Genomic DNA, 27,361 nt, shown 5'->3' on the forward strand with positions numbered 1-27,361 from the left:
GGACGAGAGGTTTAGAAAGCCCAGACGTACCAAAGGGACCCCGTTTGGGCGGCCGGCGGGATCTCTCTAGCAGGTCTGTCTTAGTTTTTGATGGAATTGACTCCTGCTGCTAAAAAAGTCAGAGCTTGGTTGAAAGAGCATACGGAGTCCGTGTTACTGTTGGACCGCAGACAGCAGTTCCGTGCCTCCTTCGAACAGCCCGCTCTCAACAGTCTTCTCACTAAAGTGAGACTGTGTACCAGAATAAGCCAGAAGCAGAGTCAATATTCTTCCAAACCACCATCGAACATCAAAAGAGGAGCGAAAAAGATCAAAACAAAGAGCAATAGTCAACAGTCCAAGACCGTGTCGAATTATTTTAAATCGTCGGAGACACGCAAAGTCGAAGATAGTGACGATGACTTTAGGTTCCTATTAAGCTTAAGAAGTCCGTAAAAGTGGCATGGAAACTCACCAAGGTGCCTCCCAAAGCAAAAACTGGAAAACTTGTTAAGAAACAAAGCAAATTAGTCATAGAAAACTTTTCTTCTGATGATGTCAATCCGGAGCATTTTCAAATGGTCTTCTCGAAGCCTGAAGAAAAGATTCAAGAGGACACGCCGGGTATTGGAGCCATATTGCAAGACGCTAATCAGTTTGGAACGATTCGGGTTTAAAGGGAAAAAAGTGTTCGAGGGGGATGGTTGGAAGCCTCGAGCACCTCAGGTGGACCCAAAAAGGGAAAAAATCGTTTCAAGTATGTCACCCCAATATTAAACATGCGCACCTCAGCTGACCGGGAACAATTGATTGACTCAAAAATATCCTTAATATTGAACCAAATGAGCCTCGAAACAAACAAGACTAAAAGATTGCATGGATTAGCTTGTAATGATTGTAGATTATTTATGTTTGATTATGCTTTCGATAATTTTTAAGTATCAGACTTGAACTTCCCTAGAAGGCGATTTATAAGTTTACTGAGGGATTGGGGCACAATAATTGGCAGAAAAAAAAATCCAAAGCGACCAAAAAGTCCTGGAAAAAGAAGTATGTTGCCTGATTTGTTTGCTTCATATGAGGAGCCACCAGAAGCCGAAGAAGCTTTTTCAATTAGTACTAATGATAAATTATTAGTACTCAAGAACCAATTAATGAAAACGAATGTATTTTAATATCAGACAGTTCAGAGGAACCCTGGGCAGTTCGTCATGAAGAACATCTGAATGTCACCGATTATATCAAAACACTTTTAAGTAAAGATCGTTATAGTTTCGATAATAATGCCACTGCCACGCAGTGACTGCATGGCTCCAGTGACTGTGAACTGCGAGGGATTCGTAACGCACTTTGCAGGTAGAGAGGAGTGGCAGCATTCCAACAGACCTGCATTGATGCCAAATAGGGGGACCATCTGGTACACAGATGGCTCCAGAATGAATAACAGAGGCTCTGGATCAGGGCTTTGTGGTGGGATCCCACATACTAGTAGGGCATACTCGCTGGGGAAGCACGCCACTGTCTTCCAGGCCGAAGTATTCGCTGTATTAAAATGCGGACAGAAAATCCTATGCTGCGGATACCGCAATACAGTCGTATCAGTATGCTCGGACAGCAGAGCTGCCATTAAGGCTATAACGGCCGCAAAGGTAAGCTCCAAGCTTGTACTAGAGTGCATAAAAGTCCTGAAAAAGCTGGTGCAGGTTGGCTGCAGGGTCCAGCTCGTCTGGATACCTGACCACGCAGGCCATGCAGGTAATTAGGAAGCGGTCTCTCTTGCCAGACTGGGATCCGCGATTGTGCCGATGGGGCCGGAACTCATAGTCGGTATCGCCAAATGCATTGCGTTCGCGTCCTTGAAGGGTCTGCGGGACAAGTGGACCCACCGAAGATGGACTGAGTCCCCTAGTATGAGACAGGCCAAAGCGCACATAGGTGGGCCCTCTGCCTGTCTCACCAAAAATCTACTACGCCTAAAAAGACGCGAAATTCGGCTAGTGACAGGTCTTTTAACCGGTCACTGGCACTTAAGAAGCCATCTCCATACTATCGGTATTGCGGATAACCCAGAATGCGGATGATGCTGTGAGGGGGATGAAACCGTTGACCATGTAGTCGTGAAGTGCCCAGCACTCACGCTTGCCAGGATCAAATACTTGGGTAACACTTTCAGTGTACCGAGTGACTTTAAGTCCTTCAGACCAGAGAGCCTTATCGGTTTCTCTAGGGCCGTTGGGCTCTGGTAACCCCCGGTGGGGCATGACGGGTCCGTTAGGAGACCTCTATGCATAACTGCCGTGGCAGCCCACTGTTTCGACAATTCAATTCAATGCCACTGCCACTTTGAATAGTAAAGAACTTCCAGGACCAGATGTTAGTAAAAATCCTGTAAAAGATGTAAATAGCAGCCAGGAATTCGTATTGAATGCTGAACTATTCCACCCGTTGAATTTGAATTTTGAATTGTCGAAACAGTGGGCTGCCAATGCAGTTGTGCATATAGGTCTCTTGATGGACCCGTCATGCCCCACCGGGGTTTACCAGAGCCCAACGGCGTTAGAGAAACCGATAAGGCTCTCTGGTCTGAAGGACTTAAAGTCACTCGGTACACTGAAAGTGTTACCCAAGTCCACCCGTTTCCACCCGTTATGCAGACGTTTTTAATTGTACGAATGTTATTGAAAATCTCAATTCTTCTATAAACTCTTTGAGCTCAAAGAACGGCAGCCAAGAATCATTGTTGAACGATGAACAATTGAATTATTCTACAAGCAACGCTACTCCATTAGAAACCAGAAATAGCATTCAATTGTCTGCCATAAATGATGAAACGTTGATCTATTCTTTAGACTACTCAACTCCAATTAAAACCTTAGATAATGAGGAGTTAAATCATGAAAATGCGAATTGTATGCGCCTAAAAACGAGTCCAGACGAAAAAGCTTCAAAGTCTCTTCTAATCGAAGAAAACCCCATAGAAACACCAATGAATAGCCAATACATAATCAAAACCAGCGATATAACTCCCATGCCGTATTACGATACAATGACGACCTCGTTGATTGTCAAAGAGTTGAATTTAGACATGCACCGGTGTATCATTTATTAAATAAACTCAAAATATATTACCTTCAGTTGATCATATTTTTAATATAGTACACGCTCTTCTTACAATGTATTGTTTTTTTAAATATTATTGTTGTGATCTACATTTCTTTAAACAAATCTCACACTCACCTCGCTTAAAACAGGTAGTAATGCGCGATTATCGTCATGAGCTATTATTTTTAAACTGCTGTATGAAGAGTTTCTGATTGCCGGCCCCATATAATTCTTAATCCAATCTGCCTACAAATAATTATGATGAGTTTATGTTTTATAAATAAAATGGCCATCTTTACTTACCATCTCAGGGGCTGTAAAACCGTTATTAGGAATGACTATACCCGTTATACCATTCTCTGGTTCGTTTTGGGTGGTTACGCCCCAAAAACTAATATCGTTTTCTGCGTAAGCATCGAAGAACTTTAGAAAATATTGTGCCCACAATTCAAGATATTTTGTTTGGACTTTTCCCTTACCACTATACCTAGAATATAAAGTTAAACTTTATATAGACCTCTAATTAATTTAAATCAACGTAAAAAATCTTACTTAGTTTTTCCTCTCTTAATATTTTTTAAAGGACATAGTAAAATGTTAGGGTCATATTTTGTTGTAAAAGTAAATATAATTACATATATTGCCTACATATATATTTTCTTTTTAGCTACTAATAGCGAAAAAATTGTGGCACTAGGGCGGCACTGTTGCATTGCAAAGCGTTTTTGAATTTAGCATTGATGCAAAAATCCAAAGCAATAATACAATTTGTTTATTAACGGTAATAAGATACAACAATTTCTATGTAAAAATTATTAACTATTGAAAATATGGAAAAATTTCAGACAATCACATACTTGGTGACATATATTCATATTTGTCAAAGATACTTAAAATAAAAACATAAATAATGCAGGCTAAGTTCTAATAATAAAAATTAAAAACTTTACAAAGGTTGACTATTTAAAAATATTTTGACTTTGTTCTTAAATAAATTTAAGAAAAGTTTAATTCTACACTACTAAACTTCACGTATGTGCTTTAATAACATGTTTTAATTATTTTTTAAGTATGCGTTTAACAAAACCAAGAAGCTTTATAGCACCGCCCGATATGTGATCAATGTGCGAGTCAAAACGAAGTCTTTGGTCAAAAATAACACCAAGGTCTTTTATATGATCCAAGTGGTTAAGTGTTGTATCATTTAATGTGTAATCATACATAAGATTAGTTTCCTTTCCTAAAAAGCTAATTTTAGAACATTTAGCAAGATTAAGTTGCATACAATTCAGATCACACCACCCAGCAAAACCATCCAGAACCCTCTGCAAAGCCACACAGTCCTCTGTAGTTTCAATAACTTTAAAAAAGTCATCAGCAAATAAAAGTAACTGGTTTGCAAATATACAATCTTCTATGTCATTTACCAGACCATTAAAAAGGTGACAAATGAGCGCTCTGGGGCACTCCAGATGCAACATATATGTTCGAAGACTCAAACTCCCAAATCTTCACTTTTTGAACAAGGTCGGAAAGATAACTACCAATCCATTGCAGAAGAAGTCTATGAACTCCCAAGCCTCCAAGTTTACTCAAAAGCAATCGATGATTAACCCTGTCAAAAGCTTTTGAAAAGTCCGTATATACGGCATCTGTCGTCGTCTCTCCAAGGCCCCTAACAAGATCTGTTCATATGCCAGCAGGTTGGTAACAGCAGAGCAACTAGAAATAAATCCATGGTGGGCTGTAAAAAAAATATTCTTAAATGCCGGATACATTTTCTGGTGAACAATCTGTTCAAAAACTTTACCAACAATAGAAAATTCTAATAAAGGGGGAGGAGAAAGTAAACTCAAAGTCCAAGTCTCATAATCAAGCGTCTATTTAAAGGTTACGTGTTTTCGCCGCATTAGGGCATCATCAGACCTAAGTAAAATTAACAAATTAAATAATATGGAGCAGAACGCTAATTAACAGAAAAGACATACCTATAATAATATATAAATACAAAAAACTGCACACTGACTCACACTAACATAAAAATAAAATAAGTTTATACCATCGTGTATCGTTATTGACTAAAATATGAATTATAAAACGCCAAATATCACATCCAGTAAATTCTTTACATATTATTTTATAAAGAATGAAAACAAATACAATTATGAAAGAAAAAAATGTACAAAAAAAGTTTTTCAAAAAACAGGGATCGAACCAGAGACTATTGGATCTAAAGTCCGAAGAATATACCTTATCGCCAAATCGGGGTAATGATGTAGCATGCGAGTAATTACGTTATATGAGACAAGATTAATTTTTTTTTTTTTTTTTATTGGAGATTATTGAAAATTAGATTAGGTTCGAAATTGAAGATATCATTGACACAATTTAATATTGGGCTTCTTTTAGCTCTTGTAATCTCCAGCTTTTCGAGAAGATCTAGTTTTTTACCCTTTCCACACTCATATAATATAGTTACATCATCCAACACCGAAAAGTTATGACTTCATTTATCAAAAAGTTCATTTAACTCTTTATTATATAGGATGTTTACCCTCCCTCTATTCAAGGAATCTTTTTATAAAGAATTTAACATCATAAAGCAGCTTGCAGTTAATAACGGTTTTCCACTTTCTACCATAAATAAACTTTTTTTCGTATACATGAATAAATATAAATTCTCCTACCACATCTTACACTCCAATTCTTTAAATCTTAACAAATTCAGATCTTTAACATTTTTTGGTTCTATATCTCTCCAACTTGCAAAACTCTTTAAAAATAATCTTAATCTTTCAATAGCTTTTTAAAACTGCAAACACTTTGAAAAAGCACTTGATAAACACAAAGGTTAAAATGGAGCAAACTTTAAAATCTGGGGTGTATTCTTTGAATTGTGGTGAGTGTTCCGCTGTGTATGTTGGTCAGTCTGGTAGAAGAATTTCCACTAGGGTAAAAGAACATATAAGTCTTTTCAACAATTGTAAGGACACCGATATTAAAGAAACAAAGTCAGCCTTTGCAAATCACCTTTTATCGACTGGTCATAACTTTTCGGTGTTGGATGATGTAACTATATTACATGAGTGTGGAAAGGGTAAAAAACTAGATCTCCTCGAAAAGCTGGAGATTACAAGAGCTAAAAGAAGCCAAATATTAAATTGTGTCAATGATTTCTTCAATTTCAAACCTAATCTAATTTTCATAATCTCCAATAAAAAAAAAAATTAAAAAAAAAAAAAAAAATTTAATCTTGTCTCATATAACGTAATTACTCGCACGCTACATCATTACCCCGGTTTGGCGATAAGGTATATTCTTCGGACTTTAGATCCAATAGTCTCTGGTTCGATCCCTGTTTTTTGAAAAACTTTTTTTGTAAATTTTTTTCTTTCATAATTGTATTTGTTTTCATTCTTTATAAAATAATATGTAAAGAATTTACTGGATGTGATATTTGGCGTTTTATAATTCATATTTTAGTCAATAACGATACACGATGGTATAAACTTATTTTATTTTTATGTTAGTGTGAGTCAGTGTGCAGTTTTTTGTATTTATATATTATTATAGGTATGTCTTTTCTGTTAATTAGCGTTCTGCTCCATATTATTTAATTTTGTTAATTTTACTTAGGTCTGATGATGCCCTAATGCCCTAATGCCTAAACGCGTAACCTTTAAATAGACGCTTGATTATGAGACTTGGACTTTGAGTTTACTTTCTCCTCCCCCTTTATTCATATACTTAAGTCTCTTTGGGAATGATGGATGATTATTTTGAATTAGAAAATTCTAAGTTTTCTACCTCTATGATTCTCCACATTTGTTTTGTTTCCACTCTAATATATAGGAGTAATATAAGTTACTTTCCAGATATCACAAAACACACCTGTCGACAAGTATATATTAAATATTTTAGATAGCAAGCTAGATTGATTACACGAGCAATTCTTAATAAAACAAGTTGGAATGCCATCTACTTTAGCCGCCAGTCTATTGTTTCATATGCGATATTGCATTAAACACATTTATAGGGGTAATATATAATGAGCCAAGATTGGTGGAAGATAGTTATAGGACTGAGGAGTACAGGGTGTACTGCAATAGACTGAAATATCTGAAGGATTGCTGGCAGATGAATCACCATAAACTATTGAGTTAGGAAAACAATCTCTCTTATTCTATTTTTGACATAACTCCAAAAAGTTCTACTATCAGAACTTATAAAGGGTGTTTTCTTTAGAGGCGGAGAACTTTCATTTGGCAACACACATCTCGTGAGAGTGACCTGACAGTTCTGGGTTATTTTTAGATTAGTTTAGCTTGGCAATTCATCATGAACAGACTCATGTCGGAGCAACGTTTCTAAATTGTTTAAATTTATTTTGAAAAACACATCGGGCATTACGTGAGTTTTATGGTGCTCATAATCGTTCTTCAAAGAGATTAATTCGAGAAACTGTTGATCGTTTTCGCAATACTTTTACTCTAGTCGACAATACGCATCCCGTAAGACGCCGTACAGTGCGCACGCAACAAGCGATAGCTGCTGTGCAGCATAGTGTTGATAATGATTCAAATGTGTCAATTCGTCGTCGTTCTCAACAAGTGAACTTATGTCCATCCACTTTATGGAAAATTTTTGCGCAAAGATCTCGGATTGCGAGCATATAAAATTCAACTTGTCCAGGAGTTGAAACCTCAGGATCATCTTTTGCGCCATACATTAGCTGAATGAGCGGAAGGAAAGATTGCTGTTGATCCACGATTTTATATGAAAATTTTGTTCAGTGATGAAGCACACTTTTGGTTACATGGCTATGTAAACAAGCAGAATTGCCGAATTTGGGGGGGAATGAGAATCCACGAGCTATTGGCGAAAAACCGTTACATCTAGAAAAACTAACCGTTTGGTGCGCTTTATGGGCTGGTGGAATCATTGGTCCTTATGTCTTCAGAAATGCTGAAATGGTCAGAACGTTACCGTAAACGGTGAGCGATACAGAAACATGATAACCAACTTTTTTGTGCCTCAATTGGAAGCCGTTGCAGGCGTTGCAGAAATGTGGTTTCAGCAGGACGGTGCCACGTGCCATACAGCGCGCCAGACAATTAATTTACTGCAAAAGACATTCGAGCAACGAATAATTTGAAGGAATGGACCGGTAAACTGGCCAGCCCGTTCGAGCGACTTGACGCCATTAGATTATTTTCTTTGGGGCTATGTTAAGTCGCATGTCTACGCTGATAAAAAACCCGAAACACTTGAGCACTTGGAAGCCAAAATACGGAGCGTGATTGCCGAAATACAGCCTGAAGTACTGGAAAGAGTGTGTGAAAATTGGACCTCTAGATTACGCCACGTACGCGCCAGCCGTGGGGGGTCACATGCCCGAAATCATTTTTAAATATTAATGCCAAAAAAAAATCTTTAATTTAAAAGCAAATTCGTTCATATCAATAAAATATTTTGTGTTTAATTTCAATTTAAAGTTCTCCGCTTCTAAAAAAAACACCCTTTACATTCCTGAACATGTGAGATGTGTGCATGATAATCTTTCCATATAAAGCTTTGCATGATTTTTCTTAATTCAGAGAATACTGTATAGTCTTCGAAAGAGTTAGTTACACTAAACGTTCTGTGTGCCTTCTTTTTTTCAAAAATCTGTGCTTTTAATTCATGGTTAAACCATCAAGGAAATTTTCTATTTTTTGCAATTGTCTTAGGTACAAAAATAGCAAAACATCTATTAAGAACATTATGAAACATCGGTCGAATGTACCATTAATATCTTTTTTATAAGCTTACCAGTCAAAGCATTTGCTATTTGCACAGTAGTTTTTAAAATCATTATAGTCATAACTATATGGAAACTCGTCAAACTCTTCGGGCATTTCAAACTTTAAATTTGAGGCTAGATCCAGTAATAGGTGTATTCGAAACATTCACTTTGAACTACTACTGATTGCAAGGTCTAGTACATTGCCAGATATATTTGCAAATGAGTTTAGCTGATATAAATTTAAGTACAATAAAAAGTCCAATAGGGCATCAGCATTACGAGGTGTGTTTTTTAAGGAGGTGGGCACAGCTCCATATTCATCATTTTCCCAGCAGATATTAGGCAGGTTAAAGTCACCACACAAAAGAACATCATCATGGGCATTATAGATGATTTTGACATATTTTTTTTTACTGAAACATAGCTGAGAAATGATGTAGCTCATAGAGAGATTGAACTTCATAATTTCACTTTATACAGGTGTGACCGTTCAAGTGATACCAGTGTACACACTCATGAAGGAGATGTAACGATTGCTATAAAGAATCATTCCTCATTCCAACTTAATTTAAATACTGTACATATTAAACAGTTATTTGCCATGATTACTAGTGATGAAAACAAAAAACAATGTTACGATCTCATAAGCAAATTTTATTGGCTACACGTGTTTAGCCCTGTACAAGCAGGGCATTATCAGGCCTTAGGATCTACACATACACTGTAAAATATACAAAAAAAACTAATGCCTTGCCAAAAGTATAGCATAGAAGTCTTGGGAACATTTCAAGCTGATTTCTGTTTTTGTTTATCCTTTGGAATAGTCTGTATGGACTTTGAGCTAGACTGTGTTTCTATATTATTACGTTCTGGAGTGGTTGAGGGAATGTTGAGATTTTGGGGACATCATCCTTGCGTTCTAACGCTGTAAAAGTACTCATAAAGTGGACTATAGTCAGATTAACGAACAGATGGAGTAAATGATGTGCGCGAAATATAGGCCCGCCCATCGATGCAACCTTGGCAGATTTAGACGAGGAGAATTATGCCTACTTATTTTAAATTATTTTACCGTACAGCTTTGCTTTGTAAGCAGCTTTTTTTAAAATATAATACGGTCGCCTGTAAAATGGGTCCAAACCGATTTTGAGGTTGTGCCAGGTAATGATATAATAATCCCTTTTAAGTATTTTGTTATGCAAATGCTAAATTTTATTTTTTAATTAAGCAGGGCTGGATGCCAAACGGTCAAATTTTAATTACAACATTTTTTTGTGATTTTTACGTATAAATTCGCTCACCCTGGGACACACTGTATATTAAAAATATTTATTACCTGCTGCTTCTGCTGTAAACTGGACTTTTTGCACTTTGTTGTATGCTGGATGTTCGTTATCACATGTTTTATATATGTTCATAATCACTTTCTTTTCAGCAATGGTCAAATGTTTTCGTACTCTTTTCTTGGGGGGTGACAATGGGGGTGTACGTGGCGCGTCAGCCATTTTTTGTTAACAAACAAATTAACAAAAAAATAAACACAATGTCAACTTTTCAACATTGAGAAGATTCAAATATTCAAATAGCAGAAAATTCAACAAAAACGATCTAAAGCCGCTCGACTAATAAAATTAAATAAAACCCCAAGTCATGAACCCTATCAAGGATCTAGGCCACACCTCCGGCGCAGAACGATCACGTGACCACTCCAGCTGTTCGGTAACCCAAGTATAACTTTTTATTGGCTTGAATTATTGCATTGACTGTCCCATTAAGTTTTCAAGTTTTTCCAAATATTGGCTGTTGTTATAATTGTTGTTGTTGTATGTGCACCAAAAACCTAAAGTTTGAAAGTCTATATCTCGGCTTCTATGAGTACTAGCTTTAAAAATCCAACGGTTTTGTCTTAGTTTCGTCGTTCTGAATCCAACAAGACTAATCCCAAATTCGTAGCTCTTTTAATAACCGAGATACAAATTTTTAGTTTCCATATATGTGCACCAAAAACCCAAAGTTTGAAAGTCTATATCTCGGCTTCTGTGAGTACTAGCTTCAAAAATCCAACGGTTTTGTCTTAGTTTCGTTATTTAGAATCCAACAAGACTAATCCCAAATTCGTAGCTCTTTTAATAACCGAGATACAAATTTTTAGTTTCCATATATGTGCACCAAAAACCCAAAGTTTGAAAGTCTATATCTCGGCTTCTATGAGTACCAGCTGTAAAAATCCAACGGTTTTGTCTTAGTTTCGTCGTTCTGAATTTAACGAGACCATTCCGAAATTCGTAGCTCTTTTAATAACCGAGATACAAATTTTTAGTTTCCATATATGTGCACCAAAAACCTAAAGTTTGAAAGTCTATATCTCGGCTTCTATGAGTACTAGCTGTAAAAATCCAACGGTTTTGTCTTAGTTTCGTTATTCTGAATCCAACAAGACTATTCCCAAATTCGTAGCTCTTTTAATAACCGAGATACAAATTTTTAGTTTCCATATATGTGCACCAAAAACCCAAAGTTTGAAAGTCTATATCTCGGCTTCTGTGAGTACTAGCTTTAAAAATCCAACGGTTTTGTCTTAGTTTCGTTATTTAGAATCCAACAAGATTAATCCCAAATTCGTAGCTCTTTTAATAACCGAGATACAAATTTTTAGTTTCCATATATGTGCACCAAAAACCCAAAGTTTGAAAGTCTATATCTCTAGTTGAAGTTATGTTATATTTTATAGTTGAAGTTATGTTTTACGTTACCTTTCCTTAAAATTTAGTTTTGCTTATATGCAATTATTATTAGTATAAATTCCGTAAATAATAATCGCCTGAAAATACTTAAATAAATAGTAATCTTCTGTAGCTGCTAACACAAGAACTAACTTTTCTAGGTATTTAATCCCAACTAGAACTTGTCTTTAATCCCAACCTAAATCTTTTATATAAAAACCTTTTAGCTGCTATTTCGAAGACTGCAGAAATATGCGAAATAGCAAGTCAATCTTCAATCTTAATTATTGTGTGCGTAAATTAAATAAAAGCGATAATGATGAACCTTGGTTTGACAACAATGTTCTCTGACAAAAGAATTTAATAGCGCTTTAAAACTATACAAACAAAATAATTTTTTTTGCTCACAGTTTGCAAAACTATAAATACAGGACTAAGAAAAAAAATGTACGAATATGAAAGTTTAGTATTTACTTCACTTTCTAATACCAAATCTTCCAATGAATTTTGGCGCGCAGTCAGGCAGCTCAAACAAATTAAAACTTTCGCGATCTACCAACTAGCATATGGGAAAACTTCCATTTATCAATTAATGGCCCCAAAATTGAATTACGGTATCACTTTTTTTGAAGCTATAAATCCTCTTTTAGACCGCGAAATTTTCGTTTTCGAGGTACACGAAGCTTTAAACTGGAGTGGTATTATCTTGATAATGATCTTTAAAAATGGCTAATAAATAATCCCAACTGTTATTGTGGTATAGCTCTTGTCAACTGTATTGTAAATTTTCTCACAACGATAATTTTAAGGAGATTGGAGGTATGGTCTGACGAGAACAATTGTATCCCTGAGTATCAGTTTTCGAAAATCTAGAGGGTGTGCAGACAATATTTGTACACACATGATGTCTGGTCATTTCCACCTGCGACTTAGAGGGCGAAAAGTTTATGCACCTTTTACTGATTTTAAAAGAGCCTTTGACTCACTTTAACAATCATGACCTTTTGTGGCAGAAACTTTACACGTTTGGGTTGTCAGCATCAGCTATTTCTATTATAAAGTCGCTATACAATTATGCCAGTTTTAGCGCGACGAGCTTAGTAGGGAGTTCTTGGTATCGGGAGGTGTCCTACAGGAACAATCTTTGAGCCCCTCTTGATTTGCGCTATGTTTAAGTAACTTTGAAATGTTCTCTCAAAATCGAAGACTAATGGTATTGATATTGACATTATTTTTGACATCTTTGCTTTACTGTACTGCGATGGTGCAGTTATTCTGTCCCACCCTGTGAAGTTGATAGGAAGAGAATTACTGGCACTTAAATATTACACACATTAAAATGGACTTACTGTAAATTTAAATAAAACAATAAAGCCAGAATTATGATTTTTGCTAAGGGAGGTGGTCGTCGAACTAATAAAGATTTTAAATATAAGGGCGAGAAAGTGGAGATAACAAAAAAGTATATTACTCTTAACCTTTCACCTCTTTTTTATTGTTTAACGTTATTGCGAAGGACACTGCACTTAGAGGTAAAAAAGCTATCGGAGTTGTTCGCGATATTATGGCCAAGTTCACTAGTTGGTCGGTAAAGATGACACTGTATAATTCACTTTTCATGAGTGAATATTTCTTAATAATGCTGCACTTTGGAGTTTGCGCTATATTGAGGTTTTTATAATGAGTACAGGTCAGTTTTTTTAAATAGGTATTTGTTGTGCCTAATACACCTAAGAGCATTGTGCGTCTAGAATTTGGAGTAACACACCTTTCTTTAACTATTTTTAATTTAGCTGTTGATTGGCTAATCAAACTTTTATCTATAAACCACTCCAGATAGCCACAAATTTGCTATAAGAGAAAGCTGGAACTTGAAAATCTTGACCCTGCTTCAGCAAGTTAAGAATTTATTTAAAAAAATTGATTTTGTCATATATATCATCAACGAGTTTTGTTGTTGGATAAATTTAAACAGGTTTGTGTTTTAAAGAGCTTAAATTTGCATATGCTTCGGTATTTCCTCTTTTTTGTAACTGTTTTTTTAATCTTTTATAAAAGGTAAAAAACACGAAATCTACAGCATCACAAATACATTTAATAAAATAACGAAGGTTACATGTTTCGCTCGACTAGAGCATCATAAGACCTAAACAATAATTAAAATTATGTAACCCGAAAAAAAGGAGAATTCAACAAAAACTTACCATAACATACACAAAACACCTAATATTTAAGTAAACAAAGATTACAATAAAGTGGCACTATCTATGTACAAAGAACTCAACTAAACAATCAAATCCTTTATACATTTCAGAAATCTAACCATCATTTAGGAGTCTGGAACTACTTGAGGTTATTAAAAACTAGGTGGCCATCAAAATCAAACCTTTCATTAACACAGGACAGATCTGGGCTTTTAAAAGCTTTACTAATATCCATTGTCTCCAACAAGTCTAGTTTTTTTACTTTTGTTGCATTGATGCAGTATTTTTATATTTTGGCTGTCAGGAAAATCATGTTTTGGAGTCGAGAAGGTGATTAGCAAAAGCTGATCTGGTCACTGTGATTTTGGTATTTTTAAATTTATTGTATTGAGCCTTGTGTTCACTAATCCTAGTAGAAATCTTCCTACCAGACTGGCCGACGTACACTGCAGGGCACTCTTTACACCTAATCTCATAAACTCCTGGAGAAGATAGCGGGGGGTAGTTTATCTTTAGTTTTAATTAGATTTAATGTTTTATTTTATTTAAGGTATTATTGGTTTTAAAAGCTGGGGTTATGCCAAAGGGAGAAAAAAAGCGGGATATCACGGAACATCTTCTCCAGGAGTTTATGAGATTAGGTGTAAAGTGTGCCCTGCAGTATACGTCGGCCAGGTCTGGTAGGAAGATTTCTACTAAGATTAGTGAACACAAGGCCCCAATTCAATAAATTTAAAAATACCGAAATCACAGTGACCAGATCAGCTTTTGCTAATCACCTTCTCGACTCCAAACATGATTTTCCTGACAGCCAAAATATAAAAATACTGCATCAATGCAACAAAAGTAAAAAACTAGACTTGTTGGAGACAATGGAGATTAGTAAAGCTTTTAAAAGCCCAGATCTGTCCTGTGTTAATGAAAGGTTTGATTTTGATGGCCACCTAGTTTTTAATAACCTCAAGTAGTTCCAGACTCCTAAATGATGGTTAGATTTCTGAAATGTATAAAGGATTTGATTGTTTAGTTGAATTCTTTGTACATAGATAGTGCCACTTTATTGTAATCTTTGTTTACTTAAATATTAGGTGTTTTGTGTATGTTATGGTAAGTTTTTGTTGAATTCTCCTTTTTTCGGGGTTACATAATTTTAATTATTGTTTAGGTCTGATGATGCTCTAGTCGAGCGAAACATGTAACCTTCGTTATTTTATTAAATGTATTTGTGATGCTGTAGATTTCGTGTTTTTTTACCTTTTATAAAAGTGTATGACCAGCATCTTGGGATAATGGATGAGTTTTTTCGTGTTTTTTTAATCGTTCAAAAGCCAGAAAACTATTTAAGTATTTGAATTTTCTTTGCCGAGTTTGGACTGCCAATTGTGATTTTCTTACTTTATAGATTGTAGCGTTTTTACTTTTTTTTTGTTACATGTATAGTGTAATAATTTAATATTGTATAAAAAATCTAGTGTAAGGTCGGTTAATGACCTTGTAAAAAATAAGTTACTCCTAGATGGCGTTTAGCTGCCCTGGAATCAAGTTGTTTTTCTCTCTATGTTTGATTAACGTGATTTTTCTCTCTGTCTGTCTGTATCATTGGTCACGTTTTTTTCAATACCGGGCTGTTGTTGCCATTGTTTTTCCTGAATCAGAAATTTAATAAAAAGTGGTCACAAGATCTTGACGATATCTACACTATTTGTAACGCAAATGTAAAGCAGACCTTTCAGCACAGATTTTAACACATCTCGTGAGAGTCATCAAGGTCTAATTTCTTTTGATGAGGTTGTATTTGATGTGCATAAGTTTATGTGCTTTTTAAACAACATAATACCACAAAAAGTTGAGGCTGTTGTACGTTACTTTTTAAATAAACTCCGCCCTTTTCTTAAATTTAAAAGCTTTATAGTAAATAATTAATATTTTGTTTTTCTTATGATACACACAATATGGTTTATGTAATTACATATTGTAGTATAATTAGTAATAACTATAGGCAATTTTTTACGTTAGTATTTAAGTTTTTTATTTCATATAATTCTGCCTCATTACCTATTTTATAACTGTAATTTTTTGTGAATGGTTCTTTATGATTCAGCAGTATTCTTTGTTTTGTTTTTGTTTAAAGATATTTTTACTCATAATGCCGGTACTTTATTGTTATAAGTATATATTGTATTACTTTTAAAGCAATCAAATTCTATTATCAATTGTCTATTGTCTGTTATCAATAATTTAAGATTTCCAAGAAGAAACATTTTTATTTATTATATTTTAGTTAAATTTAGCATGAAACAGAACTTTTTTTTATTGCAAAATTTTACCACTTAAGTTGTATTTAAAATGTAGAATATATATACACAACAAAATTTTAATATTCGAGCAGATTCTCTTTTTTTAATAGTGAATGAAATTATTAGATCACTATATTCCTCTAGACATATTTTATTCAAATTAGTTTCAGCTAATTTTTAGGCTGCTTTTCAATTTAGCCGTTTGACTTTCCCTTAATAATCTTTAATTAAAGTTCATTTTCCATTTATTCACTCAACTGAATTTCGCATTGTTACCTAATTGATTAGTAATTTTAGCTAATTGATGTCGTTTAGGGGGAAGCCGTTTGTTAGGAAGATATACAATAGTCGGAAGGGTTCGCCATGATAGTTGTTACAAAAGAAAAAGGTAAAAAGGGACCGAAAAAGAACATAATCATTTACTAGGGCAGTCATGTTGCTGTTTACATTGATGAAACTTGGAGTTTGAGTCGAGGCAATATAAAGTCGAAGGAGAATAGGACGTTATAAGTATGATATTACTAAATCAAGACTATCAACACATTTGGTCCCTAAATGCTAGTCACAGGCCACAATCATATATAAGATTTATACGGCGAAGGCACTCCGATACAACAAGGTGAAATTACTAAACTAAAGTCAAACGTTAGAGGCGAGGCGTCAAAACAATGATCACCGCGTGATATGCGCTGACAGGCACAAATGCTCCATTGCTATTGGTCAAGTTGCCCACGAGACGGCCAACAGCTGGGTCCTCGATATTGGCTCTTTAAATCAGGGCCGCACTGGCCCTGCGGCAACATCCCGTATATTTGCTGCAACACGCACCACGCGCTTATATCGATGTCCTTCTCTATCTTATTGTACGCTGTGGCGGATTCGTGGCGGATGCATTTTTCCGGGTAGCAGCGCGCAGATATCGTCGATATCGATAACGAATTTTATTGACATTCGTCGTTCATAATATTTCACATTTTCGTCCTTGTGTATCTTATTGCCGTGGTCGGTCTTTTGAATCGTTCTTGCGTGTGGTGTTTAAGTATTGTTAATAAATTTATATTCATTATTTTTTGATTAAAAAAATTTTGTTGATCATTTAAAATGTCCAGTACGGAGTCTGAAGCAGAGTTGGGGCCATTGGGACCGCCAGAGAAGAGACTAAAAAAGGACCATTTCAGTGCGGACACCAAACAACTTATTTTAAATGTTTTTAAAAGGGAAACAATAGATAATCCAGCAGTGGTTTTGTGTGACATTTATAACAAAGTGGCTGAGAGAACGGGGGTTGGAAGCAGAAGTGTGCAGCGTATAGTGGCAGAATACAAAAAAGCCGGCGTAGTTTCAGAGCCAAAAAAACCAGGTAAAACCACCACCATATTTGAAAAGTTGTCGGATATGGAGAAAAATATAATCAGAAGAAAAGTCCATGGTTTTTTCTTCCGAAATGAACTACCGACTGTGGAAAAAGTTTTAAGGGTGGTAAATGAGGACAATGATTTACCTGATTTTAAAAGGACAACATTTTTTAACATTTTAAAAAAATTAAATTTTAAATATGCAAAAAGGGAAAGAAACAGTTTTCTAATGGACCGGGACGATATTAAATGTTGGAGAAGGGAGTATTTGACAAAAATAAAAGCGTATAGAAGGGAAAATCGCAAAATTTATTTTTTGGATGAAACGTGGTTGAATGCGGGACACACCAAATCCAAAGTGTGGACAGATACTGCAGTAACCTCTTCTCGCCAAGCCTTTCTTGAAGGTCTGTCTACAGGCTTAAAAAATCCTTCAGGTAAAAAACCTTTTGTATTTTATTTTTTTTTACATTTAAGTATAATGATAAGAAATTATTTAACAATATATACTTACATTACTTGTATGTGGTCCACGGAATACAAAGTAATGTTTCATTTGACCTTAGAGGGTGCATTTATTTAAAAAAAAAACTTTTTAAATGAACAATTATTATTCCGATTTATGATTCATTCAGAAGAATTTATTATTTTTTGCTATTTTTGTTTTTAAATGACCTAATCAACAATTCCTATAACATTTAAGAGATATGACTCGAAATACCTTTAAAGAAAAAACTATAAAGTACAGAGACAAGTTCATGGTACCTATTTACCTTAAAGAAAGTTTTTTTTTATTATGAAAATTCCATAAATAAATTATATGAGCAAAAAAAGTAATATGTTTTTAGGAAAAGGACAGAGGCTGATTATTTGTCACATCGGCAGTAAAGATGGATTTGTTCCTGGTGGTCTTTGGGTATTTCAATCAAAAAAAACTGGGGATTACCATGAAGAAATGGTCCGTCTTTTGAAAAGTGGTTTGAGGGAGTACTTCCTAAGCTGGAGGAAAATGCCGTGGTTGTATTAGACAACGCTCCCTACCACTCCAGGAAGTTGGAGAAGGTGCCTACAACAGCCACCAAAAAGGGAGAAATCCAAGAGTGGCTTCGCTCAAAATATTTGAGCTATGAGGAGGCCATGATTAAGGCACAATTATTAAAAATTGTCAATGAAAATAAAAGTCAGTTTAACCTCCATATAATTGATGAAATGGCCAAAGCGAGCGGCAAAACTGTCTTGAGGCTTCCGCCTTATCACTGTGAGCTCAATCCAATTGAGCTCATTTGGGCAAATATTAAGGACTATGTGGCATCCCACAATACAACTTTTAAGTTTGCCGATATGAGGAAGATATTTGAAGTGGCAGTTTCAAGGATAACTCCAGAAAATTGGCAAAAGTGTATCGAACACACAAATAAGGTTGAAAACAAAATGTGGGACCTTGATAACATTATGGATGTGCAAGTTGAAAGACTTGTTATTTGATTGAATGGCAGTGATACGTCATCCAGTGGAAGTGACACTGACTTATGTGTTTCTGCCCACACATTTTTTGGCTCCGACAACCACCAGAGTGTTTGGTTTCTCCATTTTTCCAAGGAGAGATTGATGCTTTTTATTATGGTAAGAAAAAGAATTAAAAGAGTTGAATCAGTTCATAATAATGATTTTTAACTTTTCAGGGTTTCTGCCCACACATTTTTTGGCTCTGACAACCACCAGAGTATATTAATAAGTAGCAATTATCCATTTTTTTTTTAGTGTCTAACATTTTTCATCCAGAAAGCCAAGAGTGATTGCTTCATCAGCTTTTCCAAGAAATTTGAATTTATGTTTTAATTTCTTTATTTTATTTAAGTGCCTAAATTTATTAAAATTGTGTTAATAAAATAAAAAGGAGTTTATTTTAAATAAAATAATATGTATTTTTAAAACGTTTTATTAATTTATTATTCTCCTATTTACCCACTATATTAACCAACATCTATCCATAATGTGTTCAGTAAAAAAAAAGTCTTAAAAAATATGTATATTATTTCACCTGTACCTCTTTTTGCATTATTATTAAGTATTCCTATTTTACTTCAAAAATTACATAAAGAAATCCAACATTTATTTTTAAAGGCTTTCAAGATCATTTTTATAGGACAATATCACTTAAAACACAAAATTATAAATATGAGTATAAATCAAGCCAGTTAAATCATGTTTGTTGAATCATCCTCATTAATCCATCAATATTTACTTTTAATCTATAAAAACGCTAAAATTAATAAAAAACCAATAGAATATAATATCTAAATTCAATACTAAAATCAATTTTTAAATATTATTTCAAAAAAAAAATTAAAAATTCATATTTATGGACTGATTTCGACCCTGGCTACGTCAACTGTCTGAGGCGTCCCTTTAAATATCACGTGCGGATGACGTGGTTTTGTTTTGACGCTTCGCCTCTAACGTTTGAATATGGTTTACACTATAAATTTTCACAGAGTAGTCACAATAATGAGCACTGAAAGAAAAAGGTTCCCAAGTCCTCTTTATGGGACAGGTGTACAAAGCATGCCTGGGTAGAACAGATATAGGAAAAGAAATAAGAATGAAAATGAGTCCTACAGGGAGAATCTTTGAGCCCCTTTTTGTTTTCACTATTTTTAAGTGACTTTGAACTGTTTTTTCGAAATGCAGTTATTCTGTCCCACTATGAATTTAATACGAAGCGAGAATTACTGCCACTTAAATATTACACACATCAAAATGGACTTACTGTAAGTTTAAATAAAACCAGAATTATGATTTTTTGCTAAGGAAGGTGGTCGTCAAACTAATCAAGATTTTAAATATGAGGGCGAGAAAATAGAGAAAAAATGCAACCTAAGCACTAACCCCATTAAAATAAATCCCTAATACAGAAGAAGCACAAAATTACTCATTAATAATGTAGCTTTTAGGTCGGAGTATATTTAAAATGTAATGTACAGCAGCTTTAAGTTTTTGAGGTATTATGTTGTTTAAAAAGCACATAATAATATGCACACCAAATACAACCTCATCAAAAGAAATTAGACCTTAACGAAAAGAGGCACACTTGAAAAATCTGTGATGAAAAGTTATAGATATCGTCAACATCTTGTGATCACTTCTTATTAAATTTCTGGATCAGGAAAAACAATGGCAACAATAGCCCGATATGAAGAAGAAGTATGTTACCGTAAACCTTTTACTTCTTCTTTACTGTTTAACGTTATGGCGGAGAACATCGCACTTAAAGGTAAACAAGCTATCGAAGTTGTTCGCGGTAGTATGGCCAAGTTTACCCATACTAGTTGGTCGGCAAAGATGACACTATATAATTCACTTATCATAAGTGTTTCTTAATAACGATTTTAGAACAAGTACAGGTCAGTTTTTTTAAAAAGTTATTTGTTGTGCCTGATACACCTGACAACATTATGCGTCTAGAATTTGAAGTAACACACCTTTCTTTAACTATTTTTATTTTAGCTGTTAATTGGCTAATTAAACTTTTATCTATGAAACCCTCCGGATACCCACAAATTTGCTATAAGAGACAGCTAGAAGAAGATGCAGAAGTTTATACAGTACCTTCTATAATGTCCTTTATGATAGCACTTTAAACATACTGGATTATATGCAGAACAATGGTTTTTTAAATGCCTTGAACCACAACTAGAACAGATTTTTTATTTAAGTTCTTTACCAAAACGTGATGACTCTTCTCTTTGCCCAGCTCTATCCTGAGACTGCTCGGCATACCGAGATGTTGCACTTGTCATATATTTCCTTTTGTGCTTTTGTGTCAACGGTCAGTTTACGATCAGCCGGCGACGCTGGCAACCCTGCTTCGCCATTACCGATAGATTAATTTAAGTTTTGTACGTCTAGATCACGTTTACATGCTACCACCATGTAATATTTAGTACTATTTAGTTACACTGATAGACAGCGAAGTTATATGAGAAGCCAGATGTTTACCTAGATACATAAACATACATACACACAGGTTTGCACAGCTATTGGTACAACAATAATATACGGTTTTACGTCCTATTTCCTTGACTTATGGCTAAATTACATGACTCTGTCAGGTGTTATGTCTCATAAGATATGACTCTTAGTTTTAAAGTTAACACTTGGCTAAGTGGCTGTAAATCGTTTTTTATATAAATCGATTTGATTGTTTTATATTATTTATTACCTGTATTGTAATAGACTGATTTTATTTTCTACAATGTATTTAAAAAAAATACCTATAACATCAGCACTTGAATTATTAATTATTTTTGCATGCTATTAACGTCGTTTAATGCCTTAAGTCTTTCTTTCTCATTTTAAGTTAACAAGATTCCAGTTTCCCTTGCTTTGATAGATCTGTTTACAACATCTTTTATAATTTATATTTAGCTTTAATTAAATTCATTGCCTGAACTTATTATGGAAAACTTATCGGTCAGTATGGTAAGTTGTCAACTGCCGGGTGGGGTTAGCCAGATAAAATGGAACGTTTCTGTATTCTATTAACCTTGTTTTCGTCAATAATGCAGATTTTTCAAACTCATTAAATCATGCCATAATTTTTAATTGTACAATTTTTTTTAATTTAACAATGATTAAGCTTTATTTTCAATTTTTTTTTCTTTTACAGAAGTCAGTTACTTGGTTGCACCGAAGCAGCAGCACTACTAGGTGGGGGTTTCTAGGTAAGTCTTGTACTTTTTTTATTAGTTGTTTAAATTTGTTTTAAATTTTTAATCTTTTACCATTCTTCTATTCTAAATGGCTGACCAATCTAGATGTCTTTTGTCAGACATTTTTGCTTGGAACTGTTTTTTAGCTTTATTTCTTTTTACCTCAATACACTTATTGAACAATACTATGATCTGGTTCCTGCATGTCAACAATGCTTAACTACTGGCCTATATATGCTGACAATCATCCTAATAAGTGGGTTTCAGGAGGATAGACATCAAAAGACATACCAGGTTTTATTTCCTTGGACTATTCACGCACGGGGATATGTTTGAGTTAACTTATTTGTATGTGGAAAATCTTGGATATATAGGGATTTATGAAAACTCTCAAGCCAAGCCTAAGTTAAAGCTAATCATTGAAAAAAGGCTAGATATAGGGTAAGCAGAGGTAATTGCGCTCAGGGGGTAATGCCGCTCACCCTATTTACTTGACACATACGTTGCATAGAAACACAGCACATGGGCTGAGACGCGAGGGGGTGATGTCGGTGCCGCCCAGCGCCATAATAGCAGTTTGCTTCCGTAGCCGTAAGAGTGAAGTGCGTTTGTTTCTTTTCGGCAGCTTCCATCTAATTTTTAGCTCGGAATTTTTAGCGGTAAGTCAAGATTTTCAACACTTTTAATCACATGTATTATTATCTAAAGTACTAAGACATTCTGTTTTGTGATAATGTAAACATTGTTGTGCAATTGTATTTGTATATATTTTATATTTTAAATCAAATATAAAACGGTCATTTAGGGTTATAGCGCTCAAGTGAGCGTCATTACCCCATTAGTAAAGGTTTTTTTTTCAGAATATGCCCAGAAAACGTGAAAGGACCACTGCCAAAGCGGCTTGGACCGAAGAAGACCTACTGCATGCCAGAACTGCGATTGAAAGGGGGATGTCGAAAAGACTAGCAGCAAGAACATATAAAATTACATTTACTACATTAAGAGATAGGCTAAAGAATCAAAACATAGGCCGTCCACGACTGGGTCGTAAACCAGTTTTTAATCAACAACAAGAAAGTGAAATAGCTGAACAGGTTAAGCTGCTGGGATCAATATACTAGGGATTAAGCGTTACAGATTTGCGTAAATCCGTTTACAAGTATGCAGAGATTAACAGTATCAAAAATAATTTTGATAAGAACAGCAAAATGGCTGGGTTAGATTGGGTACAAGGTTTTATGCGACGCAACCCTTCTGTTGCTGTACGTAAAGCTGAAGCAACAAGTTTAAATAGGGTTTCTGCTTTTAACAAAGAAGAGATTACTCACTTCTACCAAATGCTTGGTGACCTAATGGAAAAGTATAGGTTTCCTCCTAATAATATATACAATGCTGACGAAACAGGGATCACAACCGTCACAGATCCGGGAAAAGTGCTTGCAGAAAAAGGGCAACGAAGAGTAGGCGCAGTTACGAGCGGCGAACGCGGCAGAAATATATCAGTCATGTGTGCCATGAGTGCGGCTGGGAACTTCGTACCACCAATGTTTATTTTTCCCAGGCAGAGGATGACACCGTTACTAGAAAAGGATGGACCGCCTGGTGCATTTTACACCCACTCCAAGAATGGCTGGATAATGATAACCATAGCAGCCACATCTCCCTTCCAGCTTTTAACTATTGCAAAAAAAATCACATCGCCATGCATTCCATACCACCACACAGCTCTCACAGAACACAACCTCTCGATGTGTCTTTTTATGGTCCCCTGAAAACTGCTTATAGACACGAATGCAACATGCATATGAAGACACACTTAATAGCTAAAATAACTCCATATGACGTCGCCTGTTTATTTAACAAGGCATATGCACAAGTTGCAAACATAAGCAAAGGAGAAGCAGGATTCCGAGCCACTGGAATCTACCCTTTAAATCCAAATATTTTTACTGAACAAGACCTCTTGCCAGCATCTCTGATGGCTCAAAACTCAGAACAACCCACTCAAAACGAACATGAAACTGGCGATAATCTTGGAGCTGCGCAAACTCATCACATGACGATCAATCAAGCACCTGCATCTCCAGTTACTGGTTCATCGCTTGATATGTCAAACCACCAAGATCATGAATCTCCTGCTCCTGATCCACTGATGGAAGCGCCAAATCAAAATCTTGAAGCTTCTGTACATGCTGCATCTAAGTCCCAGTCTATCAAAAATAAATCACCCAATTCTGGTCCATCTAACCAGGCACTTTTGGGTGAACAAAAACAAACTTATGTTTCTTTTTCTAAGATAGCAACAACACCACCAACTATTGCGTCAACTTCAAAGCCAGCTCAAAGGAAGAGAAAACAACATTCTACCATATTAACATCGACTCCAATGAAAAATATATTAGAAGAGAAAGAAACGAACAAGAAAAAAAAACTCAATAAGACCGGAAGAAAAGATCAAACAAGAAGTAAAGTCACAGGAAATAATAGAAATAAAAATAAAAGTGGAACATCTTGCAAACGCAAAGTTTTGCAAGACAGTTCATCAGATGACGATGAACAAATTGAAAATGTCTGTGACGATGACAGTGATGATGAATTGAGTGTGGAAGGAAATGAATATAATATATGCAATATTTGCGAAGAATTTGGAAGAAATAATGAAATGTGGTATCGCTGTACCATATGTGGGTTCTGGACTCATGCCATGTGCACCGGATGGGATTCTCCAGATGGATAGATCTGTGATTTCTGTAACTAAAACTACAATGATGATGTTTAGTGATGCTCAACTATGACTAAATACTTTATTTTAGTTATTTAAGGTTGTTTTTTTTATTTGTTCATAAAAAAATATGTGTATACGGTTATTTTTTAAAAAAGCAGATTTGAGCGTCATTACCCCTATGGCTGAGCGGTATTACCCATAGCCAGGGGCAGTGACGCTCAATCCTGATTTTGGTATATGGTAAAATATTCAAATTATTTTTAAATTTAATCAAAACATTTTTGATCATAATTCCGTAACCAGCAGAGCAATTTTAAAAATTTTTTGTAAACAGACTTCATATTTTATGTAGATTCGTATTTAAGAATAAAAAACACGTCATTCCATTTAAAATAAGAAAGTGACCCTCCCCCCCTCTTAGGGGGGTGAAGGGACAAATGTCAAAAATATCACAAAAAGTGCCCCCCGGTATACTTGAAATGTCACCAAAATGTCAAAAAAAAATTTGCAGCCGTTTTTGACATATCGCATTGTAACACTTTAAAAAACTCACCCTGTATAAATTGCATACACTCCACGCCACTGAAGTGTACGGACTAATCGTATAGTAGCACTGATATAAGGAGACAAATTATCTCAATATATCTGTGGTATCAGTAAACAGATAATCGCGTTTGTCGGAAGTCGGATTTCGTCAGGTATCTTACGCATCCATGGAAAATACTTCTTTAAAATGTATGTTTTAGAATATTACCTAGCAAATCTTACATAATAACTGAGTTACAAAAGAATTGTAAGCTGCAATATTTAAAATAAGTCTTCGACTACTCAGCATTCCGCTTTCCTTTATAAAAACATCAATAGAATGGTATGAGGCTTAAGAAATCTAAGGGAAATAAGTTAGTTTGGCGGCCGCGCTACATTTGTCAATACTGTATTTTTGAATTTACGCATTGCTTTTCATTTATACTGTCCAATATAAATAGATCTGACAAAATCAGAAGTGGGATAAAACCTCAAGTTTGCGCTTTTATAGTTTATACGGGACTAATTAAAGTTAAAACATTTTTGTGGTATTCTGTAAAAAGTGATCTTTAATTAACTTATTACGCGACCCGAAGCCAGACATAGCCGGTTCTAGAATAGACAAGCCGGAAAAAAATTGCCCCGAATGAAGCAGTTTTTCACTAGGCTTGATTTGAGCTGATGTTGCTCAAAATGTGCAATATCAGGTGCTATCTTCAGTGTCTTACTTTACGGTTGTAAAGGCTGGACTTTCGATTTCATGGATCAGAGAAGGATCGAAGTTTTTGAGATGTATGTGTATCGCTGTATGCTTCGTATCTCATGAATTTAGCGATTTACAAACGAAGAGGTTTGGAAGAATAAAAAAAGCGGTCAAATTGCATTCTACCTATCAATTTTTAAAAGCCATGCAAAATATTTCCCACCATCGCAAATACAAAATTTAAAGTAAAAATATTGTGAGGTAAAAGTGATAGAAATTCCTAGTAAGATATTTGTAATACTAACATTTAAATTAGAATAAGTATTAAATCAGAAATAAAATAAGAAAGTAATAATATAATAGCTTTGATTACAGCCCAGTGTAAGCAATAACTTTGAATTGTTTGAATCCAATTTAATCCCATCCCAAATTAAATAAATTAATTTAGAACATAATACATTTTAATTAAAATTCCACATACTACATAACGTAGTATAGTGTTAAATTGGCACTTACGCATCGTTGGTTTTCATCCATAAAGGTGCAGACCATACGGAGGCATACAGCAAAAGGTTTTCCTGGCCATTACGTAGCTCTAGGGCCCTTTGGATAATTGGAATCTGAAATTAATGGTAATGAAGTTTCGAGGTAGTTGTACTGATAATTAAAATAATTAAGTGAGTTGACCTTGAGTATAAAAATCGTTTTCGTTTCATTTTCATTGATTAGGTTGCCATAGTTGAAATGTAAAATAAATTTTCTAAATTAACATTTGGGATTTTTTTATGGTTATCAAACCCTGTGCTTAAGGCTGCACCAAATATTTCGGTATAGCACACAATATAAATTGTACACCAGTTACCCACAATTTCTGATTAAAATTAAGAACACCCATTCAATTTAACCTAAATACAATAATTATTACATCATCACCGCATAATTAAATTGACGTTTTATTTCTCAGAAAGTGATCCATTGTTATTTTCAAGTATTAAATTGACTTTTTTAATGTGTGCATAATTACAACCTAGAACATTTTTCACTGTAAATTTTAATTAAATTATCTGGTGGTTCTCTGTGTATTAGCAGAAGTTGAGGACAAGGAACTGAACTTTGATTTTTCAAAACTAAGGCTCAACAAGTTTAGACTCAACCAATTTTATATAACTTGCTTTTTAGTTCCTTCTTCAAGATATACTGCTTCTACCTACTTGCAGAAAACCTTATTGCTATTGTTACAGGTTTAATCTC

At 34.8% G+C, this 27,361-nt stretch overlaps 3 protein-coding genes across 4 annotated transcripts in view; 1 reads left to right on the forward strand and 2 right to left on the reverse strand.

Moving 5' to 3' along the window:
* The window catches only part of LOC126744737 (oxytocin receptor-like), a 504,438-nt gene that overhangs the window by 161,249 nt on the left and 315,828 nt on the right, over positions 1-27,361 (forward strand). For both annotated transcript variants that reach the window (XM_050452271.1, XM_050452270.1), the window contains exon 2: positions 22,115-22,169. The gene's annotated coding sequence lies outside the window, so the exon portion shown is untranslated. The remainder of the gene's footprint in view (positions 1-22,114; positions 22,170-27,361) is intronic.
* The window catches only part of LOC126744740 (uncharacterized), a 270,706-nt gene that overhangs the window by 78,432 nt on the left and 164,913 nt on the right, over positions 1-27,361 (reverse strand). The gene's annotated exons all lie outside the window — the stretch shown is intronic.
* LOC126744733 (lysosomal acid glucosylceramidase-like) overlaps positions 1-27,361 on the reverse strand; it is a 107,011-nt gene that overhangs the window by 49,343 nt on the left and 30,307 nt on the right. The window contains exons 2-4 of the mRNA XM_050452267.1: positions 26,627-26,730; positions 3,385-3,568; positions 3,217-3,327 (exon numbers count right to left, since the gene is read on the reverse strand). Coding sequence (XP_050308224.1) covers positions 3,217-3,327; positions 3,385-3,568; positions 26,627-26,730 — 399 coding nt within the window. The remainder of the gene's footprint in view (positions 1-3,216; positions 3,328-3,384; positions 3,569-26,626; positions 26,731-27,361) is intronic.

Source organism: Anthonomus grandis, chromosome 14 (genome assembly GCF_022605725.1).
Source record: "Anthonomus grandis grandis chromosome 14, icAntGran1.3, whole genome shotgun sequence".
Lineage (NCBI taxonomy): Eukaryota > Metazoa > Arthropoda > Insecta > Coleoptera > Curculionidae > Anthonomus > Anthonomus grandis.